This window comes from Coptis chinensis, chromosome 7 (genome assembly GCF_015680905.1).
Source record: "Coptis chinensis isolate HL-2020 chromosome 7, ASM1568090v1, whole genome shotgun sequence".
NCBI classification, from domain to species: domain Eukaryota; kingdom Viridiplantae; phylum Streptophyta; class Magnoliopsida; order Ranunculales; family Ranunculaceae; genus Coptis; species Coptis chinensis.
The window spans coordinates 86,256,520-86,281,190 of NC_141462.1; the positions used below are offsets into that span (position 1 = coordinate 86,256,520).

Genomic DNA, 24,671 nt, shown 5'->3' on the forward strand with positions numbered 1-24,671 from the left:
AAGCAGCATTGGAAGGCAGTGAAATGGGTACTAAGGTACTTGAAGGGTACTTTGGATGTGGGATTAGCTTATGGTGGAGGCACTTGTTATGTCAGTGGGTTTGTAGATTCTGATTATGCAGGTGATCTAGATAGAGCGACGATCGACTCACGGTTATGTGTTTATGATACATGGTGCACCGGTTAGTTGGAGGTCTATGCTACAATTTCTGATTGCTATCTATCTACTCTTGGGCGAGTATATGGCGATGCAGAGGCAGTGAAAGAGGCAATATGGCTTCGAGGTCTTCTAGATGATTTGGGTATTGAAAGCGAAAATGTTTCTTTGCGGTATTGTGATAGTCGAGTGCTATTCATTTGGCGAAGAACCAAGTTCATCATGGTCGGACCAAGCATATTGATGTCCGTTATCACTTTATCACGGGATGTCGTTGAGGATGGTGATGTAGCACTTGAGAAAGTAGACACCCATGACAACCCCGGCCGATATCTTGGCGAAAGTTGTCACCGGAGTTAAGTTCCAACACCTGTTTGGACTTGCTCCAAATCCTACATGTTTGAAAGAGCCCATGTGGGCATAGCCCCTTCGGCGATTATTTCAGCGAAGTCTTCCTTTGCTGGAGGTGTTCTTCTTGGATGTGATCTTCTTTGGATGTGTTCGGCTTGGTTTTATGTGTTAAAACCTCACCGAGGTGGAGAATGTAGAGAAAAAAAGAGTTTTCTCTGTTTTTCACATTCGAGCTTCCAAGGCCAGAGTGAAGCGACCAGCGCTCGTCTTTTTTGTGGGCTTCATTCTATAAGAATCGCGATTTTGGTTTTGGTATAAAAACAAAATCGGTTTTTGGAAAACCTAACTTTTTCCAAACCAAGAAAGAGAGATTATAAGAGAGCAATTCTTTGTGAGTTGAGTGTTCATTCTTTGTGAGTGAATTGAGAGACTTGTAATATGTTACTCAGGACATCCAGTAAAGCTTGGAACTCGCAGTGTGGAAGTAGGCAAATTGTCGAACCACGATATATCTCGTCTTGTGGTTTGTTCTTCCTTTACATTAATAGTTTTATTTTATATGCTTGTTATTTGATAATGAGAAGTGTTGGGATATTGCTTGGAGGGTGTTGAAGTCTTGTCTAGTGTGAAGGATCGATCTTTGTGTAGAATTGATCCGTTTGTTGTGGATAACGTTGTTTCCGCACTTATATATTCACAACAATTATCTTATATTAATCCTATACAAGCCATTCCACCAAACTTTGCGTGTGAATCCTGTGGTGGCCGGACCCATTGTCTCCACTAGATTTTGGTGCGCGCATTTAATTGTTCGAGCTAACACTAAGAAATTTTGAGAATGATGATACTTGTTGATCCAGCTTGAGTATTGACTTCTTTGATGTTCAGCGATATCAGAAATTGAAACTTCTGTCTTTGAGAAAGAATTAACTTCTGGGATCATCCATAATCAATCATGTCTATAACAATCATGTACAATTTTTCAACGCCCTTTCACATTTTATTGCCAACCACTTGAAACCCAAACTGTGATTCAAAATGTTCATACAATTAACTATAAAATAAACAAAACGTCTGCTGGGAAATTACATGTAAACAATTCATACTCAAATGGCAAAAAAAGGAACAAGGCAATACAGATATGAGATCATTTTTATCTTAACTGATGATTCTGGTTATACATTTATCTCAAAGAGGTATAAGATGCAAGTGTTAATAAAATAAAATTACCAAACAACAGCAACCAAATACACTCATAAGTCATAGCACAATAACACAAAAATACACTCACAAGTCATAACACACCATTCGGTGCTTCAACAGATGATAATTTTATCGTAACATGACGATCTCTAATCAAACTCAATTCCTTCACAACATCACTGATACGCATACGGTCTCCTGGCAGTTCCAAAGAACATGCCACACCAATCCGCGCCCTTGCAATTGACCATCAGGATTATCTTCTACAAGAAGTCGAGAATCGATGATTTCTGTCACTTCCTCTGTCAAAGCCATTTTGCAGTAAGCGTGAAGACTCAGGCCATCCTTAAATGTATTATCTGTTGGCTTCTTTCCTATAAACATCTCCAACAATAGTATCCCATAGCTGTATATATCCCCTTGGGTCGATACTTCCGCACCCATACCATATTCTGCAATACCATTCAACCAGTAAGGTGTAATTCAAATCCCAAGAAAATGAAAGGGCTGGGTACAGGAAATAAATTAAGATTCTTAAAAATTTAGAAAGACCTTGTCAAATAAATGAAACTGAATAAGTTGAGAGGAAAAAGAATGACGCCGTACCTGGGGGAACATACCCAATAGATCCCTTTACTGCAAAGGAACTAATCCCACTCTCTCCAGAATTATCTGAAGCCAAAGAAAGAACCTTGGAAATCCCAAAGTCGCCAACACGAGCAGTCATGTCACCATCAAGAAGAATATTACTTGGCTTGAGATCGCTGTGAACAATTGTCGATCCGCACTGATGGTGAAGATATTCAAGAGCTGAAGCTACATCTATTGCTACATTCAGCCTTTGGAGAAGACTAGTTTTCAAATCCGTCTTACGAACGGGTGCCGTTATATTAAATTATTCTAAAAAATATTAATAATTATACAAAGCTATAAGATATACATGAAAATTATATTAATCACTAATTTAAATTTCTTGCACAACTCTCAATAAAAAAGAAAACATCAAACCTTGATAAAACCTATCGACTTCTTTTAATAATTGAAGTTTGATGAGAATGTTCAATGTGGTGAAAATGATATTGAAACTACTTGAATAGCAAGACACTCTCAATCATAAAAAAAATAATTATGATAAACATTATTTAAAATGCAAAATTATACTTGTCGAGACATTATATTCCCTCTACAAATAAACTATGTTTCAAAGTTAGTTCAATGCATTTGCGCTGCATTAAGTTTCCGATTTTCTGTTAATTATTCATTGAGGTTAGTTCAATGTAGTTATTGCATTTAGTTTCTGATTCTCCATTACTTATTCTTTGAGGTTAGTTCAATACAGTTGCATCAAGTTTCCGATTTCCAATTAATTATTCTTTGAGGTTAATTCAGTGCAGTTGTATCAGGTTTATGATTTCTCGTTAGTTATTCATTAAGGTTAATTTAGTGCAGTTGCATTTAGTTTTCGATGTTTCATTAATTAGTTTTTGATATTAGTTCATTGTATTTCCATCCAGGTTCCAATTTCTCATTAATTACTATTTCCATATTAGTTCAATACATCTGCATCCAGTTTCTAATTTTCAGTTAATTATTTTTAGAGGTTAGTTCGATGTTCAATGCATTTGCATCTAGTTTCAAATTTCTAGTTATTTATACTCTGAAGTTAGTTCGACCAGTTACATCCGATTTCTTATTTCTTGTTAACTATCCTTTGAGGTTATTTCAATGCATTTGTATCAAGTTTCTAATTTTCCGTTAAATATTCCTCAAGATATTACATCCAAATTCTGATTTACCATTAGTTAATCTCTAATTTTAGTTTAATGCAATTGCATCAAGTTTATGATTTTCAGTTAATTATTCTTTGAGGTTAGCTCAATGTAGTTGCATCCAATTTTCGATTTCTAGTTAATTGCTCTTTGAGGTTAGTTCAAAGCATTTGCATCAAGTTTTCGATTTCTCATTAATCATTTTTTGAAGTTAGTTTAATGTAGTTGTATCAAAATTTATGATTTCCCGTTAATTATTCATTGAGATTAGTTCAAAGTAGTTGTATCTATTTTTCAATGTTTCGTTAATTAATCTTTGAGATTAGTTCATTGTATTTGCATACAGTTTCTGACTTCCCGTTAATAACTATTTGAGGTTAGTTCAATATATTTGCATCTAGTTTTTATTATTTATGTTTTGAGGTTAGTTCGATGCAATTACATTCAATTTATGATTTTTCGTTAACTATTCTGTGAGGTTATTTAATTTCAATGCATTTGCATCTAGTTTCTGATTTCCCACCAATTATTCTATGAGGTTAGTTCAACGCAGTTGCATTCGGTTTTTAATTTTCTATTAATTATTTTTTGAGATTAATTCAATGCATTTGCATCCAGTTTCAAATTTCCCGTTAATTATTATTTAAAGTTTGTTTGATGTATTTGCATATTGTTTCCAATTTCCTGGTAAATATTTTTCAAGGATTTGCATCCAATTTTTAATTTCTCGTTAGTTATTCTCTGACGTTAGTTTAATGCAGTTACATCCAGTTTCCGATTTTTAGTTAATTACTTTTTGAGTCTGGTTTATTGTATTTGCATAAAGTTTCCAATTTCCTGTTAATTACTCTTTGAACTCAATTCAATGTATTTGAATCTAGTTTTTAATTTTCTTTTAATTATCCAATGTGGTGTGTAATGCCAACTTCAAACAGGATATAAAAATAAATTATGTTTCATTTACTATGTGGGATCATCAAAAATTATCTAGTTCCCGATTTCCCGTTAATTATTCTTTAAATTATATATGACTCACTATGTTGGATCTTTAAATATTATCTACAAACGTGTGATGTTATATTAATTATTTTGAAAAATATTTGTAACTATATATGCAGAACTATTATATATGAATATTATATTGATAACTCGTCCAAATTTCTTATAACGTGAAAAGCCCATTATCCATTAAAAAAAAAAACTCACCCTTGATAAAACCCTTCAACTTCATTTTGTTGTTTAATAATAGAAGTTTGATTAAAGTTTTGTGAGATTGCCTAATAAGGCAAAGTTCATATTGGAGCTACTTGAATAACAAGGCGTTCTAAATCATACGAAAAGAGATAAAATAAACACTATTTTAAATGCAAAACTATACTTATCGAGACATTTCCACAACATATAACACAACTATGTTTTGAGGTTAGTTCAATCCATTTGCATCCAGTTTCTGAATTTCAATTCCATTATTTATTTGTTGATGTTAGTTTAATGCAATTGCATATAGTTTCCGATGTCCCGTTATTTATTTTTTGAGGTTAGTTCAATGCATTTACATCAAATTTCTAATTTCCTATTAATTGTTCTTCGAGGTTAGTTCAATGCATTTGCATCCAATTTCCGATTTTCCGTTAATTATTCTTTGAGATTATTTTAATGCATTTGCATCCAGTTTTTTATTTCTCGTTTATTATTCGATAAGGTTGCATTAGCATCTAGTTTCCGATTTCCCGTTAATTATTGTTTGAGGTTAGTTCAATGAATTTGCATCTAGTTTTCGATTTTCCATTAATTATTTCTTGATGTTAGTTCAATGCATTTGCATCCAGTTTATTTTTTTAGATTAGTTCAATACAATTGCATCCGATTTCCGATTTCCCATTAATTATTATTTAAGATTAATTCTATGAATTTCCTGTTCCCAATTTATAGTTAATTTTTCTTTGATATTAGTTCAATACAGTTGCATCCAGTTTTCGATTTCCCATTAATTTAATCATTGAGGGTTAGTTTAATGCATTTCCAACCAGTTTTTGATTTCCCAACAATTATTTTTTTTTTATGTTAATTCGATGTATTTGCATCCAAGTTTTGATTTCCTGTTAATTATTCTTTGAGGTTAGTTTAATGCAGTTGTATCCATAGTCCAATTTCCCATTAATTATATTTTAAGATTAGTTTAATGTTTGCATTTGCATCCAATTTCTGATTTTCCGTTAAATATTATTTGAGGTTAGTTCGATGTATTTGCATCTAGTTTTTGATTTCTCATTAATTATTCTTTGAGTTTAGTTTCATGTAGTATTATATATATTTTAAAATATTTGTCATTATTGGTTTGCCGTTATTTTTGTATTTTTTTATATACATGTGAGCTTGCATTAGAATGAATGCAAAATTTTCTATTATATGTTTTGTGATGTTATTTTTTGTATAATTTAATTTTCCATTGGAATTTGTTTTGGTTTGGTATATATATATATATAATTGGAAATTATATTATAGTGTTGAAAAAAAATTATAAATTCAGAAATTTAATTGGAATATGTCGTAATTACTGTGGTTTTTGAAATCCTTAACGATGACTAAATGTCTAAATCCCAAAGTGGATGGTGCATTAAATCTATCCAAGTTTATTTGTTTAGGCCCATATAGACATATAGTGCATACAATACAATTTTATTTGTTATCCACTTAGTTTTGGGTGTACACTGTTACTTATTTTATGATTAGTTGACTTTTATTTTTTTTTTTTTTTGTCCCAGTCACATGTGAGATTAACAAATGTATAAAGGGTGTACACTGTTACTTATTTTATGATTAGTTGACTTTTATTTTATTTTTTTTGTCCCAGTCACATGTGAGATTAACAAATGTATAAAATAAATGTTCAGGCAACTCAATTCATTTTTTCATTCGTTATTTCATTGTCTTTTTCTAGAAAGAAATTTTATTATGTTAAACTTCACCTAAGATTAGTGTGGAAACTATTCTTTGTGGCGTAAGAGTTTTAAGAAAATCATTTTCGGTGAAAACTATTATTTTTCACAATTTAGTTTTTTTGTCTTCTATTTTTTCGTAATTAGCTATAGTGTTTAGGAAAAGTTGGAAAATCTATGAAACTCTAGATGAGATTGTTTCCTTTTTTATATCATATTTTTTCGTAATTAGTAATAGAGTTTAGAAAAAACTGGAGTCTATGTGATTGTCAATTGTCTGATTTTTCTATATTAGTCTCTTACTTTTTCGTAATTAGCCAAAGAGTTTTACAAATATTGGAGACTCTGTGAATGCTCAAAAAATAGAGCCAAGAGGGTAGAGCTATAATCAAAGACCATTAATACTGAGTAGTTGAGAATGCTCCCAGTGACCCACGTCAGCCCCCCTTTTTTCTCTCATACTGACACATCAGATTTTACCTAAAAAAATGAATTCTACGCCCATATTTACGCCCTTATTTTGCGATTTCAATTGTTCGTAGCCCATAGATAAGTAGATAAAATCCTTTCTTAAATCTTATCTCAATTCTTAAATTTTATCTCCATTCTTAAGTCGTTCTTAAATCTTATCTCCTTCTTTTTCATTTTAGTACCGTGTTTCAAATCAAAGGCTTAACGTGAATCTTCAAGCAATCTTACACGAATTGTGAAGGCAAGAGAAAGGATGGGTAAACATATTATTCATGATAATCTCTCTCTTATTCTCAACAGATAATAAACAAATTAAAGGCCACATAGTACTCCAAAAAATCTGCAAAAGTCAATGGCGAGCTTGCTAAAGGAACGACTAAAAATTCCTCTTATCGAAAAGTAAGTCCATCCAAAACCATTATCAGAATCATTCGAAGGGAGTGAAGAGAAGTCTCTTCATCTATTTGTTCGAAACATAGATGTAAATGACGAGTTTCATGTGCTTATGAACGAACAGGTAAAGGACATAGATCTCATGGATGAGGGCCCAAATAGTTCTCAAAGCGTTGGAAGTGAGGAGAATGGTTTGGATGAAGAGCAGAGCCTAAATTTTGAAGAGATGGAATCCAGAATCAAGAAACTTGAAGATGATCAGCAGTAATACCCATGCTATTTTGAAAAAGGCGGTAAGTTTGCATAATAATGGATTGTCTATACTCTATAGTGATATTAAGATGTTATTTTATAGGTACAACTCCAAACACATATGAACCCTTGGTGAAAATCTTTCATTACTTAGATATTTGTTATCTATCTTATTTCACAAAAGCTCTCTCAATTCTCTAATTTCACTTGAAATTTCTCAAATGATGTTTATATGATAGGATAATTTGCATTTCACCATTTGGGTCGTCGAAGCTTAACTTATAATTATTACAGTGATTTTTTCAGAGTCCCAGTTGGTCCATGATAATCTCTGACATTGGTGATAAGCAACTGACCATAGGAGTTGGTCAACAAAGAAATGGTTATTTGCATAGACGTTGCTAAAAGTGTCAATGGTGAAAGATTACCACTTGAGCCACCAGATTTGAACTTCGAGTATGTTGCAAACTTCATTAGTGCAGGTGATGGATCGTGGAACTGGGATTTTATTACTAGGTTCTGGTCAATTGAATACACAATTGAAAATTGCTCTATATCTTTCATAAGGTCTCCGCTGGAGGATAAGATTTGGGGATGGCATAATGCAGGTGAGTTCACTGTTAAAAGTGCTTATAATGGGTGTTTTCATTTAATTTATCTTGGATTACCTTTTGGAAAAGTAAATGAGTAATTGACATCATATTATCGTTACATATGGAATCACAGAGCTAAACTCTAAGTAGACGTCTAGAAAAACTCTGACAGCAATGTAGTCTATAGAATTACAAGTACAATTTCTTGATGACCACTATATCATTTACTTTTGAGTGTGTGTATATTAATTATGTGCTAATATTTCGAAACAGGTTCAAGCAGTTCTTTCATATTTAGGAGGAAATGGATCACAATTTGGTATGCCCGTAAGTGATAAATCTTTCCATCATAGTAATATGGTAGTTTTGATTCCTTCCGAGCTCTGAAGGAAACCTTTGCTATATCACCTTTTTACTTTGATTTTCCTCCAGGTTATGCTAGATGTCCCACAACACCCCAATCTTTCCAGAAGATTCGCTTCCTTGGTTAGGTTTCGTGAAAAACGAAAAGAGCGAGGATTGGACAATAAAACTTCGACATACTACCCATAAAGTGGTTGCAGCGAGGTAATTAGAAATTACTTATGAGCTTTATGTTATTGGGGGTAGTTGAATATCACCTAGAGTTTTAAAGTAAAGAGAAAGAGATGATTTGAGGAAAGAAAGTGAAAGAGGAGAGAAAATATAACAGAAAGAACTACCTTGCTTATACGTATGAGACCCATATTGCATATATGCGTCCAAAAAAAAATACTAGCTTGATAAATAATAAAGCCTTCCTGCCTTAAAATTTCTCATCACAACGCAATAGCACTCCCAGAATTCCCATTTCTTATATTCATCAAAAAACAAGAACGGTTTAAATATAACCTCATTTGCCAAATTATCGTCTAAAGAACTGAAATGAGACCTAAGATCAAGAGGACGCACATTGAGGAAATTCAGCATCTCATCAGTATTCAAAGATTCCCACCAAAGACTTACCTTCTTCTTCTTGCATTCATTAATAAGACATACAAATTGATCTTTTGCAGAACAAATTCTTTCTTCAGGGTCTTCTATCCTTGTTTCATTTTCACTTTCCATCTTATTTTCAGCTGGATCACTGGGGTTTTTGAAATATATTGTTTAATTTTATCTTCTGCTAATTTTATTTATACACTAAACTGATTGAAAAGCATTATTGCTTTGGTTTTCAGGTTGTACTCAAAGCGAATGTTTTTTATTTATGAAAGACGATAAGTTTTAATAGGAAGTGAGTGAATCGGAAGCCTGGAACATAATAAGTGGCACTCCAAAGAGACTGCATGAAGAGGTAAGTCATTCTTCGGTTTCAAAACATGTGATTGAAAATGCGAACCTGTCTCATAGTAATAATCATTCTGGAAAATTGAAACAGTTGGCTTCGAACGAATACCATCCATTGCCATTTGAATCAGGGCAAGATGGGAGGTCAGCCAAAGTGCCTAGAATTGAATCCCGTGATGTCGATAGGAGGTCACCCATGCATCCAGTTTATCGATCCCAAAGTAGATAACAGAGATTTCAAGGGTGAAACTAGGAACATGTATGCCGAGTCAAGGGTTGAGCCTCAAAGTGGTAAAGGTGTTCAGTTTCCTTTTGCAGTTACTGACAGAGTAGTTATCAAGGTATGTTGTTTAGATTTAAGTATGTATGCTTGCTTTGTCTTATAAAATTTGACCTGTAGCAACTGAAAGAATTGGAAGCAGGGAAACAAGAGGACACCTCTATGCTTTGTGGGACGGGAAGCTGTTGTAACAACACAATGTTTGAATGGATGGTTAGTTATTTTTTGTTTACATGTGTTTTAATTTCTACGGGCTTATATTTGTGTGCAACTGTGCACTCACAAATTCTTAATCACCCATATCTTTGTGTGAAAGTAATGGAGGCAATTATCAGGATGTTACTTGCCGTCACCTACTCACCTTGCTGGGTACTTTCCCTGCTGTTATAAATCTCTTAGAGCAGAAAGTTTAGCATCACCTGTATACATAACAATATTCAATCACAAGACTCCTATAGCTACCATCGTTGGTTTGACATTTGGGCAGATTGGAAACAACAAACCCAGTAAGCCTTAGTTTCAGTAGTTTGCTTTAGTTTAGTTTGGGAAATACACGTGAAAGACAACTCCACGTACAGTGCATAGTTTCATTCCTATCTCAAAAGGCGGAGAAACGCATTCAAGAATGCCATTCCTTCATTCATATAAAAAATGATTTCGTGCTCAAGTATAGACGTCCTCCATTCTCCTATCTCATCAGTTTCCTATCTCATCAGTTTCCCATCCAGTGAGTTAATCGTTATTTCAATTTATGTGCATTTACCACACCTATATTGTAAAAGCGGAATTGTACCCTTTTGCACTTTTGCTCTTGCAGAGGCTCGAGAGAAAAGAGTACTTTCCCTCGAGGATTCGACTTTCTTTATAATTCTGGAAAGTTTTATATTTTTGTTATTATTCTTTACTGTGTGCTTCTATGTGTTATATTGTTTGATTTAGTGGATGTCATGGATTGTTGTTACTTTTTTAGGCCAGCATTTGTGGGTTGGTATGACGACTTGAATTTTGATTAGTGATATATGGTCATTGTTTTGTTTATGAGTGTCCGAATTAGCATTATGATCTAAGTACTTGCCCTTAAACCTTGGATTCAGGGAATTGAATAGCATGCCAAAGAATTTAGTGATAGCGCCAAATTGAGTTTCTGCCATATGCGGTTATTTTAATTATTGTTTGATTGTTGGACTAACCTTTTGTTCCTTACCCGACCTTGCTATCTAATATTCTCTCTGTTTTTTATAAGACGACATGTTCTTTTGATAGATCAATCAATATATGAATTCTTAGCAACAGTAGCTTTTAACAATAATAGTAATAATAATAATTAATCATGTTCAAGACCATCCCCCCAGAATCCTCAGCATTTGCCATTTAGGAGCATATGTTTCCACTTGAGTTGTTGGAAATCCAAATATTTGAATTTGTCTGTTTTAGTATACTTTGATTTTGTTAGTCACTTACTCAATACATAGTCGTTTTCGTTGTTAAGCTCCAAATCTGCAAGCATACTCAAGTATTATTTACCATCTATTAGATTTCTATGTGAAAGATTTATGTGTGAACCTTACTTCTGAATTAACTAAGCTTTTTAATGCGATGAGTCCACATAGATTTGTGTGTGCAAATGCAGAAGGAACGGACTGTAAATTGAAGGGACATGATAGGAAACCTTAGGTTGCTTCAAGTAGATTGCTTCTCAAACATTGCTTATTTCAATTCACACTTTTGAAAACATGAACTCCCTCTATATAAATATGCATAGCGGTTGATGTATACTTAGTGATTAAATCGGATCCACCTTCTCATGTGCCTTGGCTTCAAAAACCACATTAGTTAATAGCTCAAGCTCTTACAACATACAATTAATGTATGATGTTGTAGGAAAGAGCATCAAGATATGAGCAGGTGTAGTAAAACTATTAAAAGTGGCTTTCACGTTAGTTTTCCATTGGCTTTTCTTCATGGTGCTAGAATTTGATTCGATTCTTTGTGCTGAAAAATTCATGATTTACTTTTGTATATTGATTGCCTTGAGTAACCAGCACCAGGTCCGGGTGGAGATTGAATCTCTTTATGATGGTTTGGATTTCTCAGAACCACTAACCCGAGCAAGATTTGAAGAGTTGATGAACAATGACCTATTCAGGAAGACAATGGGACCTGTACCAGAATTCCCAAGGTTCAACAACTCCTTAGGGATTACTTTGATGGAAAGGAGCCAAACAAGGGTGTTAACCCCGATGAGGCCGCAATAAACTTTTGGTGTTTCTTTGTACAAGGAAGCATCCTGAGTAGAGAAGGTGGTGAAGAAACCAAAGGTGTGTTTTTCTTCTCACAGTGTACATCATTTTATCAACTATAATAAGAAGCAACTCTAAGTACTAGATGTTTTTTACTGGCATTACATTGATGGCTTTGTTGCAGATATCCTTCTCTTGGATGTGGCTCCTCTTACCCTTGAATTGGTATTGAAACCGTGGGTGGTGTGATGACTAAATTGATTCCAAGAAACACTGTTATTCCAACTAAGAAATCCCAAGTCTTTACAACTTACCAAGATCATCGACTCTTCAAGTTTCCATTCAAGTAAATTATATGTACACAATGCATTTCGAATATAAGTATAGTAGAATTTGAGCTAAATGACATGCTGCCAACCTTCATCTAATGGATTATTGGTATTATTTTTTAAAGGTTTTCGAAGGTGAAAGGAGTCTCACAAAGGACTGCAGGGAGTTTGGGAAATTTGATCTTTCTGGAATTGCCCCAACACCAAGGTTTGTAAGCACGCCTTTCCAATTTGTTACAGACCCATGTTTTAAAGGAGAAACCTAATAATAGTTTCCTTTCATTTGAACAGGGGAACTCCACAGATTGAAGTGACATTTGAGGTTGATGCCAATGGTGTCCTGAATGTTAAGGCTGAGGACAAGGCCGGTGGCAAATCAGTGAAAATTACCATCACCAACGACAAGGGTCGTCTAAGTCAGGAGGAGATTGACCGTATGGTTCAATAAGCAGAGGAATTTGCGGAGGAAGATAAGAAAGTCAAGGAAAAGATTGATGCCCGAAACAGTTTGGAGACTTATATGTACAACTTGAAGAATCAAATCAACGACAAGGACAAGCTTGCGACAAGCTTGAATCGGAAGAAAAAAGATTCGATTAGCGTCAAGGGAGGCTCTCGAGTGGCTCGATGAAAACCAAATGCTGAAAAGGATGATTATGATGAGAAGCTCAAGGAGGTAGAAGTTGTATGCAACCCAATCATCATCTTCTTTTACCGGAGATCCGGTGGGGCTGTAGGTGTTGGATCAGGAGAAGGAGAAGATGAGGATTCTCACGACGAGCTATAGACGATAATTTCAATTTCTTTAAATGTCAAAAAGAGACTGAAAGAAGAGAAGCTCCCCATCAGAGAACAGAGATGTAGATTCCCTTTTGGCTTTTGTGAATGCCCTTAGATGAGGGCATTTGCTAGCATTGTCATATAATGCTGATTAGCGACGCAGCTTGGACAGAAAAATTTCAAAGGAAAATGAAGGGGTGCTGTAAATCGGCCAGGCAAGATGCCAGAGAATGTATCTTAGTTCGTTTATACATTTTTTGTTTCGGTAGATGAGTCACAAGTGTTAATAGTGAAGTAGAGAGAGTTCCTCTGAAAATCTTCAACTGTTAGTATGAACTTAACTTCGGCAATTAATTAAATGTAAATGTTAATGGTTTATATTGTAATATATTGTAATGAACTCCTCCCTTGCAAATCCAACTTCTTTGCGAATTCTGTCAACCACTTAATTCGCATGTGCAGACGTTTACAAAACCAAGTCCAGCGTCCATCACAGATTTAAATTCATGTGCAGACGTTTACAAAACCAAGTCCAGCATCCATCACAGATTTAAATTGCTCCATCACAGATTTAGAAATCCAATTTGAAGGCAGGACAACGGAAGCTCTTGCTGACATTTTATGTTTTTCATTTTAAACATTTTATATGCTCTTCAATGCTTACGGTCAATGGAGATGACTTCATGTTGTGAATGCAAAACTATTACTTGAACGGTATACATGTAGATGCACTAGAAATCTCAATAAGTAAATTTGGAAGACCTTTTGTTAACATTATGAGCGTTAGCTCTTCATCCTGATTTTCTTTCTCTTTTTTTGCAATTTGGTTTATTTTTTAGCCTGTTATTTTATTTTATTATTTTTATTTTATTTTTATTTTCCATTACAGGAATTTGACAATTGGTAATTCTCCAATTTCACCATTCTAAACTATAAGGTTATATAATTGCAATGCACCATTTAGAAACAGCGAGTATAGACTACAAGGTTACCTAACATAGATCCCATGTTAGGCTGCACAAATAACCGGTGACCTTTGAGGGTTTGACTAAGCTTTCTACATAATAGATAAAGTAGTGGCAACATAGCCATAACCGTCAACATTCACAACCCAAGTAATATTCTATCCTTATAAGCGTTAGTATTTTTCTTTTCAATCAGTAGTTGTTTTCCAGCAGATTTTATGTCTCATAATTGAATGAGTTTTAATATTGTTTTATCGCTTCTCATGTAGCATGGAGGTGGTTTCTTTGCAATTCAGCAAGTTGCTCCATGCCTCCCACAGCTGTGTGAGAAATGTTGAATGTAACCTTCTTCGTCATCGACTTTCCAATTTGACGGACAACCAATGTGAGAACAACTCAACGTTTCCCCCAACGGCCCAACACCTAATGTTTATGAAGTAAGGTTTCTTCTTCTTCTTTTTTCTGCGCATCTCAAAAAAATTGTAAGCATGTAACATGCTCCAAGATTTATTATGTTGAAGATGTGTGGGTTTAAATTTTACCACTTTCATATCATATGCAAAATGTAAATAGTTTTGCCTTACTAGAAAAATAGATTAACCGGTTAGAGAATATATCAACCAGGTTTAGGTACTAAAACTTTCAAGGGTTTTTTTTTTTTTTTTTTTTTTTTAAATAATACTCAGGTGCTTCTTTTCATGATAATTGCTCAAGTACGATAGGTTATTTGTTGTTAGAGATATTGCTATCTCTGGCCTAAGTTTAGGCTATGTTTGCTTACATTTTCCTTGGTGATGAATGGATTATTAAGTACATTTTGGTGTGATATTAATGTTAGGTGTTGGAATGGCAAATGCTAACTAATGTGGCGGCCATGCGATAATCACAGTGAAGGCTGCAGTTATTGCTAATGGCATTGAAATGCTCATCTACAAATAGGTTCAGCAGTACATTTCTATTACAAGAGCAATAAACATTAAATCTCACTCCTGGTCAGATCTACCTCTGGTATGCTCTCTCCTTTTCTTAATAATATAATTATCCTTTAATTTGTTCAGTATCAATCTAAGCATTCATTAAAACTTAGTACCAATGTACAATATCCCAAAACCTTTAGATGAAATTTTTGACACTAACCTAATTGTTTATAATTGCATGTTTGGTGTTGACGAGTTGATGCGTTATGAGTGCGATAATAATATTTTAATAAAGTTAGTGGTAGTTGAATGGTGTAATTGTTATTGAACTTGCGGTTGTAAATCAATTAATTAAATGCGATGCTTTTTCTTTGCCTGTGCTTTAGTCAAGGGATTTATTTCGTTGTGAATTAAAATGAGTATTCAACGGGAATGGAGCCTCCGGAATTATCAAAATAACCCTTCGTACTAAAAACTACATCTCTTCCAAACCCTCTCTTCATCTTCCGAAATTCAACCAAAAGACTCACATGTTTTAAAAAATTTAATTCAATCACACCCATCTTCTTCAAGGGAAGGAGAATCCTCAATTTTGCCAATGAGCTTCGCTCGAGAAGAAATCGAATCAAGGATTCGTCATTCTCTTTGAACTATTTTTTTTGTAAGTTCAATTCATCGATTGCTTTACTTTACTATTTTCATTATTATTTAAAGAATAATATCTCAAAACCTCACCAAAATAAAATAGTTAATTGTTTTTTTTTTTTTTTTGTTTCTCCATTCTCTTTGAATTATTTTTTTGCGTTAGTTTGTCAATTGATTTTATCGTATTATTCCGTTCCAGGGTCTTGATGGTGGTAGACCAACATATCACTGATATTGTAGCTCAATCATGGTTTTGATTCTGAATCAGGTACGATTGTTTATTTCCTATGATAACCATTTTCTAATTTACCATTCACTTTTATTATATATTTCTATTCAATGTTACATGTTCATCAAGTATGATAAATATTCATGTATACGAGAATTAATACATGTTGTATTGTTGTTGGTGAACTTGGAATTGTGTGACAAACTGACAATGCTTTAATAAGCTAAGCCAAGCCCCCCGCTTTGAAATTGGAATTACGTTACATGAAAAATGTATTGATTGCACAAGTGAGATCATCGAGCATACACACTGTTGAAAACCTAAGTGGCAGATACAACTTAAAGGAGAAAAGCTCAGAAAGAGAATTGAAGAAGAATGAAGTGACAATTTCAAGGTATATTTTACTCAAAATCTGTGAAGCCTACATCGAATGGTCAAGGAGAAAACTGTTTGGGCACATCCGATGGTGGCAAACTTTCTATAGAGTATTAGTGCTATTGGGAAACTCCTAACGATTAAGAAAGTTAGACCCTAAACACTAAACTCAACACTTTTTTGCGAAAACAACACCCAAACTATTTCTTTATGGAAACTCGAGCTTCAAAAGTTTTGCACAAAGCTTTCACTTGAAAGGTAATAATCATGCTCAATCTCTAATCTCCTTCTTCTATCTCTGTTTCCTCATCTTATTTGATTTGACTATGCCTCATGCCAATGAGTGTCTAAAGTTATTTTGATGTTAAAAGATGTCATATTGAGATTGTTGATTGTTACAATGCTATTACGTGGTGTTAAGTTATTCACATAGTATAATGACTTTCGCGCTTACTATGTTATTGTGTGGTAAAAGTCTTTGATTATCGTTGTTGATTTTATCAAGTTAAATGCGATTAAGTCCTTTGCACCCATTGTATCCGACTTAATACCAATTGTATAAGTTAAGGCCATTGTCAAAGGGACTAGCAAAGCCAATGAACTGGAATGGAATTATATATGGATTGAGTGATTCTGGTGAAGCAGTGAAAGCATTCCAAGCAAACAAGGTGCACTGGAAGGTTAGATCAGACAACTTGGAGCAACTAAACAACAACTTGGATCAACTTAACAAGTTGGAGGGAAGTTCATTGTGGAGCTAATTTATGTACTGTATTAGGAACATCTATGGCCAAAGGAACTGCACAATGGTGAGAAGGTAAGCCTGGGCTTCATATTGGTGACTTTTTTTTAGTAATAGCACAATAGCAAAAGAAAAATAATCTTATTTAAATTTCCCTATACAATTTTTTGGGCTTCATATTGGTGACTTTTTTTTAGTAATGGGTTTGTGTAGCTAGAATTACAAGATACCTAATTTTCGTTATTGTGAAAGGATTGATATATCTTTGCATTTAGGATTTTGTTGCAAGAAGTGGCTAGAACTTTTTAGATTTTATTGTCAAACGGGATCATTTGTCAGTAGCTACTACTTAACAACTCCTAATCTGGCGGGATGAATGTAAGCATTCAAAGGGGGATTACCATTATTTCAGTTTTGCAGTTTCATTCCTTCAAAATGTAAACGGCCACTGAACTTGGAGTCGGATAAAAAAAATGGTTGTGGAAAGTCTCAATTGTGTTAGTTATTTGTTAAGAGAGTGTAGCTGCTTATTGAACTGAAGTTCAATTGAAGAAATAAAGTAGATTAATTGAATTCTTTTTTGTATGAATTTTTTAGCTTGGGATTATTGTATTATACCAAAAGATATCTTTTTGAAACGGCTCTTTAACCGATCTGCTATAAAACTTCATAATCATATGCAGATGGAGAGACCATTGTGTGTAATGAATATAATTCGGTTATCGCTTAAATATATGGTATGTTTTGAGTACGTGTTATATTCCTTGATTGTTGCGTTATATTTTGATATAGTTTATATAGGTGGATGATAAGAATTGTTATTTAGGATAATAATAATCCAAAAATAGAAATAAAACCTTTTGTCAAAACCCTTAAAAAAAATTAGAAAAACATAAACCCTTCAAATAAAGTATATAATGAATCATTAGCTATCAATATACATATATTATTTATTCAAGTAAACTTTAGGCTTTTGAGTCATTAGCTATCTATGTAGCAAGTCCGGCCATAGGCCGGGCCAAATGGCTAGTATATATCTAAAGACTAAGATTCCTAGACTCTTGTTCTTCAGCTTGTTCTGGGTATAACCATTTGTCTAGACTTCCATTAGGCATGAACTCATAGACAAGAGCTTTGAAATCATTACCATGAAAATCCACACTTGAGCAAGAAGTCAAGATCTTAACAAGATTTCTGTGACGGACATTTTTTAAGGCGTTACACTCAGAGATGAAACTTTTCGATACACCTCGCTCTTTAAGATTTAGTACCTTCACAGCAACAGTTGTTTCTTCATGACCAAGGATTCCTTTATATACAGAACCAAAAGCTCCAACACCGATCAAGTTGTCGTCAGAGAAGTTATTTGTGGCTTTAAGGAGCTCTCCATAAGAAACTCTTAAAAGTTGATTGTTCGCTGATGATAAGGAAGAAAGGTTTTTCCTCGACAACCTTCTCTTATGGGACATTACAAAGAAATAAGCTAATGCAGCTAGGGATATAGTCCCCACGACTGTTGGGACTATTGCTTTGATGACTAGAGAAGGAGACTCTCTGTTTTTCTTTGTAGACAAACCAAGGCATGAGGGTATATTCAATTCTGGCATACCCCCACAAAGCTTATCATTTCCATACAATCTGATCCCACTTGCATTTCTAAAGACACCTTCCTCTGGTACTGTACCCTCGAGGTCATTGAAAGACAAATTCAAATTCTTCAAGAACGGAAGGTTTCCTAAAAATTGTGGAATTTCTCCTGTCAGCTTATTGTTTGAAACATCCAAAACTTCAATTCCTCTCAAAGCATTCAAAGACTTGGGAATTGCACCTTCAAAGAGATTGTTTTGCATATTAAGCTGCACCAAGCTATCACATTTGCCTAGCGTTTCTGGAATTGTCTCAGACAATTTGTTACCAGAAACATCCAATGAAACAAGATTGTTGAGATTCCCTACTTGAAACGGTAGGTATCCTGTAAAGGCATTGTGATCTAAGCCTAAAGTGGTTAAACGAGAGAGATTATCGAAAAGCTGGCCAGGTATTGAACCATTAAGATTACTATAAGACATATCCAAGTACAACAAGTTTTGGCACTGGGCAAGATTTGAAGGTATAGCTCCATCTATGTCGTTGAAACCTAACAATAATATATTTAGTAACGTTAAGTTCCCAAGAGAAGATGGTATTCTTCCTGTCAATCATTTTCTATGCAGGCGCAATACTTGCAGCTGTCCGAGCCTACCCAAAACATTTGGTAGGTTTCCTGTAATAAGGTTATCTGCAACACCAAAGTTTTCCAAGCCTATGAGGTTGCCAATCTCTGAAGGGATTTCTCCATATATTTGATTCTCTTCTATGTCAAAACCTTCAATGTAGCAGAAAGATTTCCTGTGGACTTGGGTATTGAACCTCTAAGAACATTTCCACCTACACTTAAGACTTCTAAGTTGGTGCAGTTGGTCAAGGAAGAGAGAAATTCCAAATCATTTCCACCTCTACTTCCCAATCTATTATAACCAGCAGATATTCGAAAAAGTTGTTGCAGCCTTCCTAAATCTTCAGGTATTGGCCCAGTTAACTGGTTACGTGTAACTAACATAGTAGTGAGTTTTGAACAATTGAGCAAAGAAATGGGGATAGGTCCTGATAATTCGTTGTACGAAATAGCTAACCACTGTAGATTAGGGAGAGTGTTGCCGATATCCCAAGGAATGCTTCCCTGTAATTGGTTATCTTGGACTCCAAAGACAATAAGATTGGAGAAATTGTAGAGTTGAGGAGGAATTGTACCGGTCAGCTGATTAGCATCCATAAAAAAAACTTCTAATTTACGGAGTTCAGAAAGCTCTCGAGGAATTCTTCCCGTCAAGTTGTTCCCACTTAGATCAAGACGAGTTAGAGATGATAAATTACCAAGTGAGGAAGGAATGCCTCTGGTAAAACTGTTTTTACGGAGGTTTAAATACTCGAGCTTTTGCAAATAGCCAAGCTCAACAGGAACTCTCCCATTGAATTGATTATTGGATAAAAAAAAGTTTCGAAGATTTGATAGGTAACTTAGATTGGTGGGAAGGTTTCCCTGGAAAGAATTGTTGGCCAGGGAAATATTCTCCAGACGGTAGAGACGAGTGATTTCTTGTGGTACTTCTCCTTGAAAGAGGTTATTTGAAAGGTTGAGTACCCTTAGGAAAGAAAGGTTACCTACAACCGGCGATAGTTTACCCGCCAATTTGTAGGAACCTAGTTTCAGACTAATGACCCTCTGGTCATGTTTGCGACTGCATGAGACTCCATTCCACATGCAAAAATGGAGCGAATTGTTCCATGAATCTAGTACTCCAAATGGGCACTAGTTATCTCTTCTTTGAAGGCAATCAAAGATAAATTATCTGTTTCGTTTGACAAGATTCTAGCAAAGGTAACTGGTCTAAATGACCGACAAAATATAACAATGATAATATCGATAATGAGTACCTTGGACTTGATGTTCATAAGCTCCATCGTTTTTGCCTCCAAAGATGAAAAAGCTTTGAGAGCCAAATGCAACTCTTCTTCCCTCGAAAATTATCTTTATCCTAAAAAAAAGTCTTCTTCCCTCTTTAAGAGCACAACCTTCCAACTTTGCATTCTAGATTGTGGATTCAACTCCAATTATTATGTGGTAGCTAGACAATAAACTCGACTTTTAAATTCGAAGGATTGATCTGAAATTCAAGTCATTCAAGTTTTCAACAAAACTACACAGTACACCAAACTTAGTGGCCCACAGAGATGACGATCTTAGTGGACAATATCGCCACAAATGATACGACGCCATGTGAAATGATTTCTACGGCATCATCTGGGTATTCAGTGCCGGCCCGTCCATAAGGCGAAAAAGGCGCGATGGCCTAAGGCCTCACTTTGAAAACACGTAAGTCGTAAGTTGCCAATTTTTATTTTTTTATGGGAACTAGTTTTCGAATCCGTCTTATGAACGGGCTGTTCGTTATGGAAAGAGAGATTAATGATTTAATGTAGTTGCTGAAATACATACCAAGTTTTAATGTAATTAAAAGTTATTTGTGAAGAGGTTAGTTTAATGTAATTGTATCTAGTTTGATTTTTGATTTCTAATTAATTATTCTTCTTTGAGGTTAATTCAATACATTTGCATTCAATTTCTGATTTCCTATTAATTATTTTTTAAGCTTAGTTTAATGCATTTGCATCATGTTTCTGATTTCTCGTTAGTTATTATTTAAGGTTAGTTCTATGCATTTGCATCATGTTTCTGATTTCTTATTAAATATTTTTTGAGGTTAGTGCATTTGCATCTAGTTTCATATTTCTCATTAATTATTCTTTGAGGTTAGCTCCTTTCAGTAACGCCTAGTTTTCGATTTTCTATTAATTATTCTTTGAGATTACTTCAATACATTTGCATCATATTTCTGATTTCCCGTTAATTATTCTTTGAGGTTAGTTTGATTCATTTGCATTCAGTTTCCGTTGTCCCATTAAATACTCTTTGAGATTAGTTGGATGCATTTGCATTCAGTTTCCATTGTCTCATTAAATACTCTTTGAGATTAGTTGGATGCAATAGTTGCATCTAATTTTCAATTTTCCGTTAGTTATTATTTGAGGTTAGTTTCCAGTTGTATCCAGTTTCCGATTACCTATAGTTAATTATTTTTTGAGTTTAGTTCATGTATTTTCTTCCACTTTCCGATTTTCCATTAATTATTTTTTTTAAGATTAGTTCAATGCAATTGTATCTAGCTAGTTTTTAATTTCATGTTAATCTTTCTTCTTTGAGATAATTAGTTCAATGTATTTGCACTCAATTTCCTATTTTCCGTTAATTATTATTCTTTGAGATTAGTTCAATATAGTTACATTCAGTTTCTGATTTCTTATTTATTATTCTTTGAAGTTAGTTCAATGCATTTTCATGTTATTTTTTATTCATGTTAATTATTCTTTGATGTTAGCTCAATGCAGTGGCTCACAGTTTCTGTTTTTCAATTAATTATTCTTCTTTAAAGTTAGTTCAATGTAGTTGCATATATTTTTCAATTTTTTGTTAATTATTCTTTGAGTTTAGTTCAATGCATTTGTATCTAACTTTTTATTTCCCGTTAATTGTTCTTCTTTGAGTTTGTCAACTCAATGCAGTTGCATCAAGTTTCTAATTTTCGGTTAATTTTTCTTCTTTGAGGTTAGTTCAATGCACTTGCATCCTATTTCCAATTCTTTGTTAATTATTCTTTGAGGTTAGGTCCACGCAATTGCATCAAATTTCCAATTTCCCGTTAATTCTTCTTTGAAGTTAGTTCAATGCAGTTACATCCAGTTTTCAATTACATACTTGTACTTAATTATTCTTTAAGTTTAGTTCAATGCATTTTCATCTATTTTCTGATTTCCTGTTAATTATTTTCTTTGAGGTTATTTCAATGCATTTGCATCCAGTTTCCAATTCCTCATTAATTATTCTTCTTTGAGATTAGTTTAATGCAATTACATCTAGTTTCTGATCGATTTTCCATTTATTATTCTTTGAGGTTAGTTCAATGCATTTCTATCTAATTTCTAATTTCTCGTTAATTATTCTTTGATGTCATTTCAATGCAGATGCATCCAGTTTCTGATTTTCTATTAATTATTCTTTGAGGTTAGTTCAACGCATTTGCATCATGTTTCCGATTTCCTATTAATTATTTTTTGAGGTTAGTTTGATACATTTGCATTCAGTTTCTGTTGTCCCATTAAATATTATTTGAGGTTAATTGGATGTATTTGTATCCAGATTCCTATTTCCCATTAATTATTCTTTGATGTTAGCTCCATTCAGTTGCATTCAATTTTCGAATTCCTACTAATTATTCTTTAAGGTTAGTTCAAGCATCCAGTTTTTTATTTTTCATTAATTATTCTTTGAGGTTAGTTATTCAATCCAGTTGTATCCAGTTTCCGATTTCCAGTTAATTATTCTTTGAGGTTAATTCAATGCAGTTATATCCAATTTCTAATTTCCTGTTAATTATTTTCTGATGGTAGCTTATAATGCATTTGCACCCCCATCTTCTTGTGGCTCAGAAGGATGCACTTCTGCTTGCTCAGATAGTGGTTCATGCACTTCATCTGCATCTTCTATATCAATAGGTTCTATCCCATCATGAGCAATAGGATCATCATCATGAGCCTCAAACCCATGGTTCTCTGCAATCTCAATGCCTTATGCACGTTTCACAGTAGGAACTTCTGGTTCTAAGTCAATAAGATCATCAATGAAAGTATCTAGCTTCTCACCATTCTTAAAGTCTGCTATTGTTTGGTCTTCTAGGAACACAACATCTCAACTTCGGATTACCTTCTTGTTGATCGGATCATAAAGTGTGTAGCCAAACTTCTCATCCCCATAACCCAGAAAAATGTACTGCTTGGCTTTGTCATCAAGCTTGGATCTCTCATCTTTGGGAATATGAACAAATACCCTACACCCAAATAGCCTCAAGTATCCATAATCAACATCTCTGCCTGATCATACTCTCTCTGGATAATCACTATTCAGAAGCTTCGAAGGCGATAGGTTGATCACATGTACGGCTGTGCACATTGCTTCTACCAATAACTCTTTGATAATTTAGAGTGAGACAACATGCATCTCATCCTCTCTACAATGGTCCGGTTCATCCTCTCGGTTATACCATTGTGTTGCAGTGTTTTGGGAACCGTCTGCTCATGACAAATCCCATGACTCTTGCAATACTCTTCAAACGGCCCAATATACTCTCCCCCATTATCTGAGTGAATACATTTCAAAGGCTTCCCTGTCTCTCTTTCCACCATGCTATGGAAAGTCTTGAACACACCAAGTACTTCATCCTTGGTCTTCAGACTATATGCCCATATCTTTTTTGACGCATCATCAATGAAAGTCAAGAAGTGCAAAGCTCCTTCGTACGATCACTTTCATAGGACCACATAAATTTGTGTGTACTAACTCAAGGACATTCTCCTTTCTGTAAGAGGGGAATCTTTGGAAAGACACCCTATGTTTCTTTTCAACCAATTCAAATAATGAGTACATCTATTTAAATGCGTACCTTTTATGTTGGCAAAGCCTTTTAATTGGCAAGAACTTCCATGTCTTTTTCTTTCATATGACACAGTCTCTTATACCATATTTCGGAGGAAGCTTCTTTTTGTGCCGCATTTAACTCTACTTTACACAAACTAGCATGCATCTTGTAAAGCAAGCAAGTTTTCTTCCTTTTGGCTACTACAATGGAACATTTGCTCAGTTTCCATACCCCGTTACCAAACGAGTTTAGAAAGCCATCATCATCTAACTTCCCAACGGAAATTAGGCTTAGCCGAATTTCAAAGACATGTCTTACATCCTTGAGTGTCAAGGAGTAGCTAACAATTGTTTCTACATGAACATCCCCAATGCCTACAATCTTAGAGACGCCACTATTACCCATCTTTACCTCACCAAATTCACCACAGCTGTAGGTAGTGAAGAAACTCCTGTGCGGTGTGACATGATCATAGGATGTTCCTATATCTATCACCTACTATGTATCCTAGCATAAGGTACTAACACAACACTCACCACAATCTGACACAATTCCCACTAGACCATTATCTACTAGTGCGGTAGTATCTCGGCATGTGCTTCCGTTCCTCTTTACCATGTCTTCATATACACAATTATTCTTCTCATCCCTCTTCAGTGTTCTA

At 34.4% G+C, this 24,671-nt stretch overlaps 3 protein-coding genes and 1 pseudogene across 6 annotated transcripts; 2 read left to right on the forward strand and 2 right to left on the reverse strand.

The window, feature by feature from the left end:
* Nucleotides 1–1,641: 1,641 nt before the first annotated feature.
* Nucleotides 1,642–20,910, reverse strand: LOC147489594 (putative LRR receptor-like serine/threonine-protein kinase At3g47570). Of its 2 annotated transcripts, none has more exons than XM_086572042.1 (3): nucleotides 20,412–20,910; nucleotides 2,317–2,578; nucleotides 1,642–2,162 (listed from the first exon to the last, which is right to left on the reverse strand). In XM_086572042.1, the coding sequence occupies exons 1-3, from the start codon at nucleotides 20,436–20,438 to the stop codon at nucleotides 1,879–1,881; spliced, it is 573 nt and encodes a 190-aa protein (XP_086428168.1). In that variant the 5' UTR covers nucleotides 20,439–20,910; the 3' UTR covers nucleotides 1,642–1,878. The 2 variants fall into 2 exon arrangements, with proteins under 2 accessions (XP_086428168.1, XP_086428169.1); XM_086572043.1 differs by having other exon boundaries at nucleotides 2,317–2,497; nucleotides 20,412–20,901.
* On the forward strand, nucleotides 7,292–10,437 carry LOC147489595 (uncharacterized). Of its 2 annotated transcripts, XM_086572046.1 has the most exons (6): nucleotides 7,292–8,142; nucleotides 8,401–8,454; nucleotides 8,560–8,694; nucleotides 9,327–9,442; nucleotides 9,527–9,776; nucleotides 9,858–10,437. In XM_086572046.1, the coding sequence occupies exons 1-3, from the start codon at nucleotides 7,914–7,916 to the stop codon at nucleotides 8,616–8,618; spliced, it is 342 nt and encodes a 113-aa protein (XP_086428172.1). In that variant the 5' UTR covers nucleotides 7,292–7,913; the 3' UTR covers nucleotides 8,619–8,694; nucleotides 9,327–9,442; nucleotides 9,527–9,776; nucleotides 9,858–10,437. The 2 variants fall into 2 exon arrangements, with proteins under 2 accessions (XP_086428172.1, XP_086428171.1); XM_086572045.1 differs by having other exon boundaries at nucleotides 8,560–9,442; nucleotides 9,527–10,437.
* LOC147489596 (luminal-binding protein 1-like) lies at nucleotides 9,435–13,595 on the forward strand (annotated as a pseudogene). The gene is made up of 7 exons (XR_015201202.1): nucleotides 9,435–9,442; nucleotides 9,527–9,776; nucleotides 9,836–9,928; nucleotides 11,862–12,033; nucleotides 12,140–12,301; nucleotides 12,410–12,492; nucleotides 12,576–13,595. The product of XR_015201202.1 is annotated as a luminal-binding protein 1-like (transcript).
* On the reverse strand, nucleotides 17,052–20,404 carry LOC147489597 (uncharacterized). Its single transcript, XM_086571045.1, has 2 exons — nucleotides 19,296–20,404; nucleotides 17,052–19,128 (listed from the first exon to the last, which is right to left on the reverse strand). Exons 1-2 carry the CDS (start codon nucleotides 20,236–20,238, stop codon nucleotides 17,975–17,977), a joined length of 2,097 nt encoding a protein of 698 aa, XP_086427171.1. The 5' UTR covers nucleotides 20,239–20,404; the 3' UTR covers nucleotides 17,052–17,974.
* Nucleotides 20,911–24,671: the final 3,761 nt, after the last annotated feature.

Bases quoted from the DNA above. Each gene is read 5' to 3' on its own strand.
- LOC147489595 (XM_086572045.1), top strand. From the start codon at position 7,914: ATGGTTATTTGCATAGACGTTGCTAAAAGTGTCAATGGTGAAAGATTA. The intron at 8,143-8,400 runs GTGAGTTCACTG...ATTTCGAAACAG, and splicing joins TTGGGGATGGCATAATGCAG to GTTCAAGCAGTTCTTTCATA. The intron at 8,455-8,559 runs GTAAGTGATAAA...ATTTTCCTCCAG, and splicing joins GATCACAATTTGGTATGCCC to GTTATGCTAGATGTCCCACA.
- LOC147489597 (XM_086571045.1), bottom strand. From the start codon at position 20,238: ATGTGGAATGGAGTCTCATGCAGTCGCAAACATGACCAGAGGGTCATT. The intron at 19,129-19,295 runs CATAGAAGAGAA...AATGATTGACAG, and splicing joins TGCTACATTGAAGGTTTTGA to GAAGAATACCATCTTCTCTT.
- LOC147489594 (XM_086572042.1), bottom strand. From the start codon at position 20,438: ATGGAGCTTATGAACATCAAGTCCAAG. The intron at 2,579-20,411 runs GTACTCATTATC...CCCGTTCGTAAG, and splicing joins TTATGAACATCAAGTCCAAG to ACGGATTTGAAAACTAGTCT. The intron at 2,163-2,316 runs GTACGGCGTCAT...ATGGTATTGCAG, and splicing joins TATTGGGTATGTTCCCCCAG to AATATGGTATGGGTGCGGAA.